The 16,598-nt window shown below is 44.5% G+C and overlaps 1 protein-coding gene across 4 annotated transcripts in view; it reads right to left on the reverse strand.

Moving 5' to 3' along the window:
• The window catches only part of LOC135699746 (uncharacterized), a 56,090-nt gene that overhangs the window by 15,295 nt on the left and 24,197 nt on the right, over nucleotides 1-16,598 (reverse strand). For 3 of the 4 annotated variants that reach the window (XM_065220059.1, XM_065220060.1, XM_065220062.1), the window contains exon 2: nucleotides 7,452-7,951. In XM_065220059.1, coding sequence (XP_065076131.1) covers nucleotides 7,452-7,620 — 169 coding nt within the window. In that variant the 5' untranslated portion in view covers nucleotides 7,621-7,951. The remainder of the gene's footprint in view (nucleotides 1-7,451; nucleotides 7,952-16,598) is intronic. The other variant, XM_065220063.1, reaches the window with a different exon arrangement.

Here is a 16,598-nt window from a genome sequence, read left to right on the forward strand (position 1 = left end):
TTTCGTTAAGATTTAGAGGTGGCGCCAGAGGCCTAAGGACCAAAAGAAATTTTTGTTGCACACTTCTCAAGTAACGATTTCGGTTTTATAAGGGTTCTGTAGACCATGATTTAGACTTGTAGCATATAACCATAAAACTTGCAATGTTACTTGGGTTGGTATCTAAGCGATGAACTAGTTGGGTTGCTGAATTCGATGAAAGTCTTCCCGAAATGGAGCGACAGAATCTCGCACTGTCGATTCGATTGAAACCAGGAGGTAAGAAACCACAGAGAAAGCGGGATCTACCATTCAATGACTTGTTGAATGCAACTTTTAGCAACAGCAAACACAGCCAAATTGTTTGATACACTAGAAATGAACAGCAGTTTCCTCACTGTCCATGTATCGTCCTGGATCAAGTATGAAGCCTATATTCATGGTATGAACATTGTCGATAATTTGAAAGTCGTAAACGACCACACTGAAAGGGTTATCCGGCAAATTCATGATTATAATCGTAATGTAACTCAAAACGAAGAAAGTTTCCAAACCTGCTATGCCGTATATCTCGAAAATGGCTAAAGATATCGCCAAACGGACAAAATGTTTGTCTTTCAGGGTAACGAAATCACGTGTTTATTTAAAAACGCACTAGACTTGTTCGAAAATCAGCTTCGTTCGATATATTGGACTTAGGCCTCTGGCGCCACCTCTAAATCTTAACGAAAAACGCTCATTTTGGATATGTTGTTCGTTTGGCCCTAGTAATCATTTTCCACGTGTCCCCAAAAGATTTTGAAAAATAAGCCCCACCCAGCCTATCATTACCATTATGTATGGAGTATGACATCGTTCAAATGGCCGCCTCGGCTTCGCTTGCTGGCGTGCATCCGAGAAGTTCAATTTTCCATGACTCTGGCGCACAAATCGGGCTGAATCTCGTTGATGGCTTAAGTAATTTTGGCTTTGAGGGCATCGGTGGTTGGCGGCTTATTGGCATAGACCTGCAATTTAACATAACCCCACAAGAAAAAGTCTAGCGGGGTTTAATCACACGATCTTGGTGGCCAGTTTACATCGCCTCCGCGCGAAATAACCATGCCCGGAAATCGCTCATGCAGAATATCGATTGTTTCATGCACTGTTTGGCACGTTGACCGTCCTGTATCATTCACATCCATATCGTCCACCTTAGGTCAGAAGAAGTCGGTAATCATCGACTTGTAGCGCTCTCCGTTGAAGGTGATGGCCTCGCCAGAAATACTGGCCGATGACGCCTCCGTGACTTTCTGGGGATGCATTGTCACTTGGTGGACCTCGTGCGGATTGGCCTTGTCCCAAATTTGAAAATTCTGCTTGTTCACATACCGGTTCATCCAGAAATGAGCCTAGTCACTGAAGAAGATTTTTTCATTCAAAATCGGGGTCAGATTTTGTTACATCCCCACCAGAGCTATATCCCGGAGAAAGTCCTTCACGTACTCGTCGAGCAAACATTACACAAAGTGCTTCCCCAGTGCCGGCTGTTGCAAACCAGCGGCCGTATGGGGCCTAAAGCGGTACCATGGTGGTGCCCTGAAGCGAAGGCGGCGATTCGACATCGACGAAAGTGTCTTCGATATCTGCGGCGGCTGCAGACATCTGATCCTGATCAACCCGCTGCATTGGCGAGGTTTCAGGACACCAGAGCTGTAGCACGGAAGGCGATAAAGGAAGCAAAAGAACGATCGTGGGAGAACTTTGTGGCCAAAATTGCACCAAGCAGCACGACAACCGAACTGTGGCGAACGGTGAACACGCTACGTGGCTGCCGACAACAACGTACCGTCGCACTCAAGCGATCGGATGGCTTCACCGATGACCCCGAAGAAACTGCCGAAGCGCTAGACAGTTTTTACAGCGATAGATCTGCGACCTCCAGTTACCCTATTTCTTTTCAGAAGACTAAGGCAGCAGCTGAAAGAGAGTCCATATATGTTTCGCCAAACACGGACGACGTGTACAACAGCGACATTACCCTAAGCGAACTGCTGTGGGCTCTCGAGAAAGGGCGAGCTGCCTCGACAGGACCCGACATGATAGGGTACCCAATGCTTCGACGTCTACCTTTGTCCGTGAAGATGACGCTGCTAGAGCTGCTCAACCGGATCTGGCGTAATGGAGAGTTTCCCACCAGCTGGCGAAATGCAATCGTGGTGCCCATTCCGAAGCCAAACTGCCTCGATACCGGACCCGCTGCGTTCCGTCCAATCTCGCTCACCAGCTGCATGGCGAAGCTGCTTGAACGCATCATAAATCGACGACTGATCACCGAGCTAGAGTCGAGCGGGCGACTCGACAAACGACAGAACGCTTTCCGTGCCGGGCGAGGCACCGACACGTACTTTTCCGAGCTCGAGCGAACGCTTCCAAGCACAGACGAGCACTGTCTGATAGCATCCCTGGACCTGTCGAAGGCTTACGACACCACCTGGCGGCGTGGCATAATCCGCACTCTGAGTGCGTGAGTGAGTGACCTCTCTGCTGCAAGCTGGGTCAGCCATAGTTACTGCGAAGCTGCTCTACGGGATTGGACTTGTTAGTCGAGGAGGGCCAGCAACCTTGCAGACTCTCGCTCCTGCCTACAACAAAATGGTTCGCTTCGATTCCGGAGCATTCGTGACGAGCCCGATTAACTCGGTGATGGCCGAAGCTGGGACTCTACCCTTCGAACTGCTAGCAGCACAGACCACAGTACACATTGCCATCCGAATGCTCACAAAAAATCCAAACAGCAGCACCCTACCTCTGATTACACGCGCTTCAAATCGCCTCCAAGAATTAACCGGTTCAACGCTTCCTGCTGTCGGTTCACTCGTGAGGCAGAGCAATCGCTTGTGGCACGCACGAAAACCGACGATAGTGTGGGATGTGAAAAGAAGCATACGCGCTGGAGACCCACCGGAGAAAGTTCGTCCAGTTCTTCGACAATTACTGGAGACTCGCTTCCATAGTTCAACCATCGTCTACACGGACGGCTCCAAGTGTGAAGACACGGTAGGAGCTGCATTATTCTACGAAGGGCTATCTAGGACCTACAGTCTTCCGAACGAATGTAGTGTTTTCTCTGCGGAGGCCTACGTTATTAAAATGGCCGCCACCATCCCTAATGTTCAAAATGAGTTGGTTATTCTCACGGACTCCGCAAGCTTCCTACTGGCTTTGGAGGCTGGAACTTCCCGGCACCCTTGGGTGCAGGAAGTAGAGAGAATCGTGCAAAGCAAAATCATCCGTTTCTGCTGGATCCCTGGACACGCCGGCATCAGGGGAAACTCTGAAGTTGACCGACTAGCCAATGAGGCTAGAAGACAACCAGCCATCGACGTACCGATTCCAAGCGAGGATGCGATAAAAGCGGTGAAACATGCGCTACGTGGTCAGTGGAATAGGCAGTGGTTTAGCACAACAGAATCGAAGCTGAGGGAGGTGAAATTCGACACGCACAGATGGACAGAACGAGGAAGTTCAGCCGACCAGCGTATGCTTACACGTCTGAGAATCGGCCATACGCGACTAACCCACACGTTTCTTCTGAAGAATGAAGCCCCACCGGTGTGTGAATGTTGTGGCACGGTGTTGGATGTAAAGCACATCATTCTTAAGTGCAGGAAATACGACGAAGAGAGAAGGAAAAATGACATCAGCACCAGTCTACGTGAAGCTCTGGACAACACGGAAGAAAGAACAACACGAATGCTTAATTTCCTACATGAAACGGATTTGTACAAAAAACTCTAGAATAACAAATTACAAGAACTTTAGAATAACAAATTGCACAGGTGAAAGAAATATTAAGCAACACGAAGTAGAAGACTAGAATAACAAATTAAAAGAACTGTAGAATAACAAATTACACAGGTAAAGATGGTAGAAAGATGAAGAAATTCGTCAAGAAAAGCGAAGTAGGAGAGTAGTATGAAGTGAAGCGAAGGAGAAAAGTAATTGTTTGGAAGCAAAGAAGAAAAGAAGAGAGAAGCAACTGAATTGTAGCACTTACACTAACAAAAACACTTGCACACCATACACAATACACCAAACATCAAATCGAACGGACATGAATGCATCGTGGAGATGTAAAATGTCCTTAATAAACAAACAAACAAACAAACAACTGTTCCAAAACCCAATCAGCGAACACACGGTGCTGTCTATGATCGTTAAGCTTGAAATCCTGGATCAACTGGATCTTGTATATGTGCAGACTCAAGTCTCGATGCAGAATTCGCCAAGTTGAAGCTTGCGAGAGGTTGAGTTCTTGTGCGCGGCGCAGAATCGACTGCCGCGGGTTCTACTGCTCACTTTCGCGTACAGCGGCGATATTATCGGCAGATCTTGCGTTCCGTTGAGCGTTCACCGAACCAGTTTCCTCGAATTTGTTCACCACATTGCGAATAGTCCTCTCGGTAGGATGATTATTGGGACCGTAAAATGGGCGAAGCGCTCGGAACGTTGCTCGCAAAGAACAGTTCCTTTTATAAAACTATTTTATCATTTGCACGGGCTGTTGGACGCTATAACCACCGACAAACCGGCATGAATGATAATACAACATACAAAGAAATTTCTGATCAAAGCACAAAGCTGACATCTGCCGCCGTGTTCGCGGAAAATATTTATCCTAGACACGAACACGCGTACAAAATTTATAAGTTGGTTCGTGGCTAATCTATTTCGGACAAATTATTTTTATCTAGATAAAAAGATAAGATTTATATGGTTTTGACAGATGGGATCGCAGCACTTTTGAATCGGCCGTTATGGATTCTCGATCAAGAGTTAAGATTAAGTATCATATCGGTTTGTCGGTGCTATAACTCTCCATGGTAATTTGGCAAGGCACACTGTATAAATGACATCTAATTTGACACTTGTAGCTTCAACAATATGGCCGCAATGAACTGTAAAAGTTAGGAAAACACTATTAGTAATCCCTTTGTTTACAATGAAAACTATCTACAGACCCTAGGAATTCAATAGGTACCACAATTTCAAATTAATAAATTAATAATAAAAAACTCGTGTATTTTTAAGATAAAGCGCAGAGCGAAATACTATTTTGAATAGGGTAGACGTACCAGTCATAATAAAGGCTGACTAAAAGTAAATTGGTACGCACAAAAAGATTTCGTGATTCAATAAGTTTAAAAAGTCCATTAATGCTTGCTTTTATTAAAACTTTAAAGTTACAGCATTAGATGGTTACATTTCTCCAGTTCAAACGAAATCTCGTACCTTCCTCTTGATGGAGCTCATCAGCGCCCGCACAGTGGAAACGGACACGGAATCAGCGCATTTCTTCCATTTTGCCCTCATTCGCGGGATGTCCTTGACTGCCCCGCCGCTTCGTCGAAGACGCTGCTTTGGAATTGCCCAGTATTTTTCGATTGGTCGAAATTCCGGGTAAAATCGATCTTGTTGGCAGTATACCACTTCAGAAGCACCTTGGAGTAGTGGCAGCTGGCCAAATCGGGTCAAAATACGACTTTGCCCCTATGCTTGCGGATGAACGGCAATACACGCTTTTTCAGGCATTCTTCGATGTAAACCTGGGATGTCATCGTCGAGGATGTGACAAATGGTTCCGTTTTCAGGCCACAACTGCAAATCGCTTGCCAAATCATGGTCTTCTTTGCGAACTTGATGGCAAACTTTTCACGGCGAAGCTGCTTTAAATTGAGTTTGACGTATGTTTCGTCATCGACTAAAGTGCAGCCCTTGTGTTTCGTTAAAACACGGTCTTACAAGAGCCTTGCACGCTTTTTGGCCACGGAATTCTACTTCATGTGCCGCTTTGGATGTTTACTGGCTTTGTACGACTTGTATCCTTCCCTGGCAAGGATGTTCCGCACCGTTTGAAAGTTGACGTTGTACCTTCTGGCCACATTTCGGATCGAAAGACCGGGGTTGGCTTTAACGCACTTCAACACCTTGCTGCGCAGCTGACGATTCCAGTTTTTTCGTAGGTACGCTGATTCCTTTCCACACTCAGGGTTTCCTTGTAGATTTTGAGCACTCGGCACTCGACAAACTGTTGTTTTCGGCAGCTTCAGCACTTTAGCCAGCTTGGAACCGGACCATTTGACGTTATTCCTGAACGCGATCGACTACTTGGATCAAACTTGCACCGGTTGTTCTCTATAGAAGTGTAAACAAACCACTGTCGAAGATTTTCGATTCCCAATACTAGAGGCATGCTAGCGGCGTGCGAGGGGCGTACCAATTTAGTCAGCCCTTAGGAACATTATAGACATGACTGGTATCTGGGGCAAATTATTTTTTGTGCTTCAAAACTTTGATATTTTGGAAGGGGGGGGGGGGGGGAGGGTGATGTTAATTAAAAATAAAATTTGCATCAGCCATATGGTCTTTTGGAAATTTTCAATAAGTATCTTGAACTTGTACTTGAAATACAAAACATCAAGTCTTTTAATATTTCGAGATGTTAAATTCAACATTTAATGGATTTCATTGTAAAGCTGTTTTTTTTTTAAACTGAGTGTCATATGTATATGAAAGAATTATAAATCGATTCCATTCAATCCTACTGCACCCTCAGAGATCATTGGAACTGGCCGCGGTAGGGAGCTACTTTTTCACCCTACCTGACCCCGGCAACCCACTGCAGTGTACTGTAATAAGTCTGACTACAAGGACTAAACAACTACTCTGAATTTTTTTCAAAAAACATGACAAGATACCCCATTTGCATTGAATATTTCATCATTTAACAGTGTTCTCAAAACCAACAAATGTCACTCCAAGTCAAAGAAATATCATTCATGACTATGCAATTTCAATTTGCAAACTTTGATAACACTGAAGAGGCTTGTTAGCCGGGAAAACACTCTGTTCTTTTCATTTACATCGCTAAATAGATGCCATAACGGTCTCACGGTAATTGAGAATTTCTTAAACTTCCCAAATCGCTTCTGCCAAACAAAGGAACATCGACTTTCCGACAGGATACACATTTATTCAATTTGCAATCTCATCGATAAGCTTTTCCGCGAATCCGAAATGAAGGATGCCCAAGTGCCTCTTGGTGTCTTGGTGACTCAATTGGCTCTTACACGGCAGCATCACAACAGCCCGGTATCAGCTAACAAATTAGTCTTCCGATTTCAATTCCGCAAGGGTTCAGGCGCAAAATGTGAAACACGACCCTGTTCCGGAACCGTATCACGACCCCCTCTGCCCCATCAGGCGTTGCACAGCATCCTTTAATACCACTTTATTGTGTCTCAACTTTCTATAACCAGCTTGCTCAACTGTGAGCCTACCTTTTCCGAGACAATCATAAAGGTCCCACGCACACGAACGTCGATTCATCCTTCCGCGACCCACTAGAACAGTATGAATTGTCTTCCTCTCTGCTCCAACCCCCATCCCGCTACTAGAGGAGACAAAAGACAAAAGCATTCTCAAATTACCTGATATTGTAAGTAATCCCAATAGCATTCCAATGAAGCTCCTCATCGTTGTTATTCCTCCGGATCCGTGGCGGGTGCTTCGAAAGCTCTTCCTCATGCTGTTGCTTTTGCTGCTGCCACCGTCGGCGGCGTCGTCTTCTTCGTACTGTCGTTTCGCTTTGTTCAGCATTAAATTAAATTTTGCATCCGTCCCCACAGCCTCATAACCCTCCCTCGCGACGTGACCTGCGGGGGGTGAGTTCTTCGCGACGTTGTTCCCACCACTCACACAAACACACTGCCACTTTTGCTGTTTCCCTGCTCAGTAGCGCACTGGTTCTTGTGCACTTTCTTCTTCCTACTGTTAATAACGATTTAACTTGCCGAAGTTCAGTGAGAAGTAGGTACGTACCTCAACTCAATATGTGGAGAGTTCTTCAGCTTCAGCAGTACCGTGCGATGGGGTGCAGCCGTTGCCGTTCATGATTGATCTGAAGCACATTTTGATGACGCTGATTTCACTGGGAAATACGGTAGATGTGAGTGAGATAAGGGGTGAAGCAGAAGTGTGGCTCACTTTTGGAAATTAAATTTACTTTATAGTCTTAAGTAATTGTTTAAATTTTTCACCATTTTTCCTGAATTTGAGATTCAAAATTCAAAACAATTTAAAGCACTTCTTACGAGTTTAATCCGCAAACGATATTTAAATAAATGATAGGTAATAATGGCCCATTGACAGTAGCGTGCGCAGAAGGTGGAAGGGGTTTCCACCATCCCGGGATTCGGGAAATATTTATTTGATATCCCGGGAAATCCCGGGATTCCGAGAAGTTAATAAAGATAATAGATTATTTTAATACTTGTGTGTTTGCAATTATTTTTTAACGATGTTCTGAAATGCATGTTTATTTTTTTTCTCCACTGTTCATCTCCTTCGAAGAATAAAAAAAAAGTAAGAGGTTGTATCCAAGACATCCAAGACCGTATTCCGATTTGACGTAGGATTACGTGCTTGGTATCAATATTTAGCGACTGTGTTGGTGGAAACCACTTTTTACAGGCAATCAGTGATAATTTTGATCACCATTACAATAGTTGGACATTTGTGAATTTTTCAATAGTTACCTATTGAAAATTGATAAAGTATTCATTTTAGCAGCTTTGTAGAAAAATTTCCAATCGATTGGCTTGTTAAGAATTAAAATCCATACGATATTGACAGAGTAATAAGTTGTCAAAACCTGACCACTTTTCGTAACGCGGTCGATTTTGGTTTATTTGAAATTGCACCCCCAATATGTTGCCGAAAGACGTAGTCCCACGTCAAAACCCCCGTCTCGATGAGTCTCATCGTCGCCTACTGGTCACCATAGCCGGTCGAGCTTCAGGCGAAGTTAGAACCGCACTACTGTTCATATTGGCGACAACGCTCTGATGAGGCAACGAAACCTCACCCCCAAGCTCAACCCCTTTTCCTATACTTCGGCAATGCACCCCTCTAACCTCGAGGGTGCGAAGGCCGGCAAAAAGGGGACTACCCAGTGCAAGAGTACTGGGGTTGGTGCTAGTCCACCTGCCGGTCTTACGCAAGTTGCTACCAAGAGTGGAAAGACTACTGGTAGGGAGGGCAAAGTGCTAACCCAAGAGGTTGGCACAGACCCCTTGCCTGATGCCGAAACACCAACCGATAAGGACAAACAGCTCCTGGAAAAGTTGGTGGAAAGTCTACGTAAGGAGGTCGCCCTTGGCAAGGGGAAGATCAAACAGCTCAAGGAGTCCAAGACTCGCCTTGAGATGGAATGTGCTCCCCGTGTTGGACAACTCGAAAGAGTTGGCGTTAACCTCGACTCTGATGAGCGCGAGGTTACTGCTCCCGTGACCCGTAGGAAACGGAAGCAGACCGCCGGCCTCGAGGACACTCGAGGTAAGAAAAGCCGGAAAAAAGGAGAAAATACAGCACCTTCTCCCCCTATTGACTCGGTATCGGAGCGATGCTGTTGCCGGTAAAAAGTAGTTACCATGTCCGATGTCCCACAACAGAATGGTAAAGAGCCATCGAACGTAATACTGCAATGGAATGTCCATGGGTTGCGATCAAAGTTATCTGAGATCCAGCTATTGACAAAGAAACTGCCCAGACAACCAGAATGTACGTATATTTAAAGTTGTTTCTGTGATATACAAACATATATCCAAACAAACAAATCGTATAGAATGCAAAAAAAGGGCCTATACCTACAAAAGTGGAGGCCATATACGTGCAAATTTTAATTTCTTTTTAAACGAGTTGATTTGACATTATATGCGATTCAATCTGTAATAACAAATTCAATTTGAAAAACCTTACGATGTAATCCGATTTAATTTGTGATACAGTACGATGAAAAAAAGATTCGTCGTATATAAGTCAGAAATTTGCATTCTATACGATTTAACTTAAACATAATGCGATGTATGTCATACTTATATGCGATGTTGACTTAAACTGTAGTTATTTACGATACTTTCTGTACATTATTATACGACTTCTGGTTGTCTGGGTGAACCCTTGTGTCGTCGCTCTCCAAGAAACGATGGCCAAGGTAGCAGATCTACCTCCAAACTATCTCGGTGGTAGATATAAGTGGTATATTAAGCCTCACATTAATGCCTACATCCACGGCACTGGATTGGCTATTAGAGAAGATAAACCACATAAGGTAGAGCAGTTGGATACTGAACTGGAGGCCACCGCGGTCACCATTCAGTTTCCGTATAAGCTGACTGTTGTTAGCTTATACATGGCTCCGAGGAATAGGGTTGGCAAGGAAGTGAACGTCATCGGCAAACTGCAAGATCTCATCTCGCAGCTGCCTGTCCCTTATGTGATAGTGGGCGATCTGAATGCGCATCACCCCTCCTGGGGATCACATAAGACGGACGTTCGTGGTGAGAGGTTGTATCAGCTACTGGACACGTTGGGTTGTTCAGTGCTGAACGATGGCAGACCGACTCGGTTCGATCCCACCACCGGGGTAGAGTCCGAGATTGATCTTACCATAGCCTCTTGGGATGTAGCCAGCCAGTTTATCTGGCAGGTTGACGATGACTTACACGGAAGTGATCATTTTCCTATCTCATTGTCACAGGCTGTAAACCTCCCGTCTACTGTGACAAGGCTGAGATGCAACCTTGAAAAGGCAGATTGGGACAGCTTTGGCAAAGAAGTCTGTCGTATCCCTTGCTTAGGAGATTACCCCTTGTCGGCCGATTGGCTCTTCTTGCTACTATGAACGAAGTCTGGCTTTCTGGCCAGATACCGGACGAGTGGAAAGAAGGGTTGGTTATTCCTATTCCAAAACCTGGGAAGGATAAAACCCTAACAGAGGGTTATCGGCCGATAACCCTGCTGAGCTGCATGGGAAAAACACTCGAGCGGATGGTTAACCGTCGTCTGTCTACCAAGCTGGAGAGGCAAGGACGGATCCACCCACGGCAACACGTATTTCGATGCGGCTATGGGTCGGAGACGTTCTTCTCTGAGCTCGATCATTTATTGGACAAGACCTCGTCGGAAGATTTGCATGGAGATGTAGTCTCCCTCGATTTGTCCAAGGCATATGATATGACATGGAAGCTTCCTATCTTGACTTCCCTCAAGAGCTGGGACTTCCAAGGATGTATGTTTAAATACGTAGAAAACTTTCTACAGAACCGTAGGTTCCGAGTATTGATCGCTGGCACAACCTCTACCTCGAGGTTGCTGGAGAATGGCATCCCGCAAGGGTCTGTCCTTTCGGTTACACTGTTTCTCATTGCGATGAACTCAGTGTTTGAACGCATTCCCAAGGAAGTATACATCATTGTATACGCCGATGATATTACCCTTATCGTGTTAGGTAAATACGGTAGGGTGGTTAGGCACAAGATGCAGGATGCAGTTCAGTCTGTCGTTGACTGGGCAGATGGTGTTGGGTTTGTGATTTCCCCCGAGAAGTCCAAACTGCTGCACGTCTGCTTTGGTCATCATCACAGACCGAACCTGCCTTATGTTAGTATCGGTGCGGTCAAGGCCGTACGCGAGAAGAAACTGCTTGGTGTGACTATTGATAACAAACTCCGATTTGTTAAGCACGCCAAGTTGGTGAAGGATAACGTCAACAACAAGTTGAATATCCTTCGGACCCTAAATGGTCGCTTCTCTGAAGCCTCTCGCAGTACATTGACCAAGGTTGCTAGGGCTCTGGTTGTCCCTAGCATCCTTTACAGGGCGGAACTGTGGAGCAGGGGTGGTGTCTCCCTGCTCAAGATTCTGGAACCTCAGTACAATGAGGCGTACAGAATTTGTAGCGGAGCGCTGAGGTCTTCACCAATAGCTTCTCTGTTGGTGGAGAATGGAAAGGTCCTTTGGTGAATGTTGTCACCGAAGACCTGGCCACCAAGGCGCTAAGGCTCCTAGAAAGGGATCCCATTATCAATGACAGGCTCACGGTTGCAAGGGCGAGAGAATGGTGGAGCGACTTGACGGGAGTAGATCTTCCCACGTTAGCCCAGCGAGCTAGGCTGTGGCAACGGGCATGGGATGCTACTGCCCCGAAAGTTGATTGGAGGGTTAAAGCTATGTGCGGGGCGGGGGCTAGCTCTAGTGTGGCGAAAGCTGCATTTAGGGAGGTCGCTGCCTCGTACGAGGGAAGGCTCAAGCTATTTACGGACGGTTCATTAATCGAAGAGGAGGTTGGTTATGGGGTGTCTGGGGAGGACATAAGCCGCTGCGGCTGGTTACCCGGTCTCTGTGGTATCTTCTCAGCTGAGGCCTATGCTCTCCTGCAAGCTTGTAGGCTAGCAAATGGGTCTCAGGCCGTTGTATTTTCTGACTCTGCGAGTTGTCTCTCTGACCTTGAGCATGGGCAGGTTGGACACCCGTGGCTGTCAGAGGTGCAACAGTACGCTAACATAACCTTTGTATGGGTACCTGGACACACAGGTATACCAGGGAATGAGGCTGCTGATAAACTAGCTAACCAGGGTCGTCTTGCTCTACTAGAGGCCACTCCGGTGCCCCATAGTGACGCTACCCGCTGGGTGAAGCAGATCTCGCGATACGCATGGAATGTGTCTTGGCATAACAACCGTGATGCATTCCTGCGTCGTATCAAGAACACTACACAAGAGTGGAAGGATGCACCTAATTCTCGAGATCAGAAAGTTCTGACTCGGCTGAGGATTGGTCATACACGGCTCACTCATGGACCCCGTTTTAGCGGCAGTGTGGCCTACTGCCAAGGATGCGGTGCGGTATTAGATGTAAATCATCTATTGGTGGAGTGCCCGGCAAGAGCACAATTAAGGGAAGATATGGGTGTCGTTGGTTCAATCCGTGAGGTATTGTTCAACGACAGGAGTACAGAGCAAACTGTACTCAACTTCCTGAGGGCGTTAGACTTATACGATATGATATAAGCATGAGTAAGTTGAAGTGGCATTAGAAAGAAAATGACTGGTAGTCATGCCACTTCATTCGACAAGAGACAGTCTTTAAGGTCCTAAAGACCAAGGTGTGTGAGGGAGGACGACCGACCTAACGGGGGACACAATGATGAAACAGCTGATGTTTAAAACCCGTCTCGAATGAACTAAATTCTCCTCTTGTAGGGGAACAGTTTAAAGAGACGTTAATAGACGTATCCGTATCCTCTAACCTCGGGTATTCGGCCCAACTCCTACTAGACATAGTATTAAGTCAATTTTGTTACGAATAAAGAACAATGAATTATCGGCTCCGTAAAGCTTATGCGATTGAGCCTTACAAATAAACAAACTAGATAAAAATCCTGAAGCTTTGAAAAATATCTAGAGGACTTTATTGAAATCTTTGATCAGCTGTATATCTTCTAAATACTTCCTGACCGATCTGCCATCTTGAGAGACCCAATTTAATTTTTGACCAATTTAAGATCTTCCGATCTTCCTGATCAACCAACAATGACATTTGAATGTTATGAACAGTTGAATATCTTAAGAGTAATAATTGATCAACCTGAAGGCTTGAAACATATCCAGAGGGCTTTAAATCTCTGATCAGCTGTATATCCTTTAAATACTCTCTAATCAAACTTCCGTCTTGGAAGGATATCTGAAAGACGTTATTTGATTTTTTGAACAGTTGCAGATCTTCAGAACATTACTCGATCAACTTTAAAAGTCTTGAGTAATATCAAGAGAAGTTTATAGATATATTATAGAAAATTCTACGATGCTTCTTGAACTTCTACGAAGATTCCTGTACTTTCAAGAAGTTTCTTGATCTTAAACATGAACTTGTATTGTTAATGGACCTGGTCTTCGCTTCGAAGTTGACTTCTGTGATGATAAGTATCACATAAAAGGTAAAGTAGGTAGCATCATCTTCATCGAAATGTAAGTATTATTGACAATACTCATAACAATCGACTCGCATAAGTGATTATTCATTATATATAACATTTACATTTAAATACATATACAAAAGGGAAGGAGGATCCAACAGGGCACCCGATTGAGGCGATTTGGACGGGGAGAATGGAAATGCCAACTCCCTGTGGATAACATTTCGTGGATAAAGGGCGAGCTCTTCTCTCCATTTATTGGGACATCTTCCTGTTTGGGGGCTCATGTTTTTGACCAATTGTGCGATTAAGTTGCTGGAAGGAGATTCTTTATTGTCCTGTTGATGCGGATCCCGTAGGGCGACTTTGGCCCTTCATACAGTGACGTGTTCAGGACAATCAAATGTTATTAAGCTTGATCAAGGCAAATAGAGGAGAGAGTCCATTGCTATCGGACTTAGTTTCCGTGCTACAGGTGGTGAACCACTATCATTATCAATATTATCAAACACAGTTCCATGAACTCAAAGCTTCTATGAAGTTCCTTGAATATATGGAATATTCCAAGAACTCCTGAGATTGTTCGTACCAGTACTTCAATGATTTTTCCATAGCTTACAACTTTTAATTTTTCGATAGCTACAACTGAATTTATGCCAAGTTTGCTGAACATGTAAGAATTTCCTATAATTCATCCAATTTTCTGTGTTTATGTACAAAGTTTCCTTAACATCTAACAAAAATGTCTAAAGTTCTTAAGATCCATAATTTTTGATTCGGTATAATAACATCCACCAACTTCTTCAAACTTCCGGAAAGAACCAGATCCTTTTCTTGGAATTTTACTGAACATATTGGCGAAACGAAGCTGTCAAAGTTACACAGTTCCCTAAACTAATACGAAGATCCTTAACGTTCTAAAAAGTTGGATGAACTTCTACGTTATTTCCTGAGCATCTAAGCAATGTCTTAAGCTTCTAGGAAATTTCCTTAACTTCTACAAAGCTTGCCGAAATTTTTCAAAGTTCCAGAAGATCGTAGGGCTTCAACAGAGGAAACAGACGCTTCTGTAGACACTTCTTGAGGTAGACCTTCCCGTTTACAGTCTCGGTAGTCACGAACGGCGCATTCTGTTTGCCATATGAGCAGATTGCTTGCCAAATCGTGTATTTCTTGGCAAACTTTGAAAGTTTCTGCTTCCTTACTTCCTCCGAAACATCAAACTTGTGCTGGGCGGTAAAGAACAGTAGCCAGGGAAGCTGCTGGAAGTCCGCTTTGACGTAAGTCTCATCATCCATGATGAGACAATGAAGCTTCGTCAGCAGCTGGGTGTACAGTTTCCGGGCCCGTGACTTTCCCACCGTATTTTGCCGTTCGACACAACTTGGAGCCTTCTGCACTTTGTACCTACGTATGCAGTCCCTCCCGGTCCTTGGTTCTCTGAACGAAAGACTTGGACATATTCAATTTTTTGACCACATCCCTGACCGAAGTATTGGAATTCCGCTTAAACGCTTTCACGACACACTTGTGATCCTGATCACTAATAGAACATCCATTCTGACCGCATTTCTCCTTGCGTTCGATGCTCAGAGTTTCGTATTAATGTTTAATCGCACGACTCACCGTTGACTGAACGGTTCCGAATTGTTATCCGATGTCCCTAAGATAGAGTTGAGGATTTTCCAGGTGCTTGCGCAAAATCAATTCGCGACGTTGCTTTTCGGGTGACGCCATTTTTCCGACTTTCGAAAAACTGACAGCGATAAAACTACAGTGTAAACAATGCACTCCAAACTACTTCTACCCAAATTTTCAAGAGAAAATACCCAATGGGTAATTTTCTACACCGTTTATTTCGTGATGTGATTTGATGTGGGACACCCTTGAGTGTGTCTACTGCAAGCTGCCTTAGCAACAAGACAATCGTCAATGTCCTTTACATAAAAATATTAGGAAGGGGGCTTAAACATAAGCCCTAGCGGAGGCTGATGTAACTAATTCGTGAAGTTGTCGATTTTCCATGAGAAAAGCTCATATATTTCTCTATCAACAAATTGCTCCAAAAGTTGTTCAAAATTGGCGAAACCTCTCTTGAGTGGAGTTTTTGCCGAAAGGACATCGATACAAACAGAGTCAAAAGCCCTCTTAATGTCCAAAAATACTGAGCCCATTTGCTATTTCCGAGCAAAAACCAGTTGAACTTCAGTAGAAAGCAACGCAAGGCAGTCATTCGTTCCTTTGCCATTCGACTCGACCCACTTTTCCAGAGCAGTGCTGTAAATTCTCAAAATCATTTGAACATTTTTGATGAAAATGAGAAAAGTAGCTATTCGCTATCAAAGGGGGCCTCCTCCGAATGGGTATCAGTTGCTTAGTCATTTGACGAAGAAATGGATCATTCTCATTTGAGAAACGCTATATATCATTCAATTGAGTGTAACCTACACATTAACGGAGCTCTGGTCGACATTCCGGTAAAAAGCTAAGTCAACCCGACACCAACCAACCAAACCCCAACCCGATGTTGGCCCGTCATTGACCCTACATAAACTCAAAATTGACCCGACAACAACACGACATTGGGTCGACATCTACCTTAAATTAGCCTTACATGGATCGGACATCGGGTCGACTTGTCTGTTCGGGACTATTTTGCTGGATTTCTTCCATACTTCACTATCGTATATCAAATGATAGTGAGTGACTCAATTGACAGTGACAATGAGCTTCGAATGAGAAAGGGGCTCTTCAAATTATGGTCATGTGAGAATTAGTTCACACAGAATTTATTGAATGGTTGTATTGGTTCATCTTCAAT

The sequence above is a fragment of the Ochlerotatus camptorhynchus genome, unplaced genomic scaffold (assembly GCF_037179485.1).
Source record: "Ochlerotatus camptorhynchus isolate MF236.1 unplaced genomic scaffold, CSIRO-AGI_Acam_v1.1 ptg000114l, whole genome shotgun sequence".
NCBI lineage: Eukaryota > Metazoa > Arthropoda > Insecta > Diptera > Culicidae > Ochlerotatus > Ochlerotatus camptorhynchus.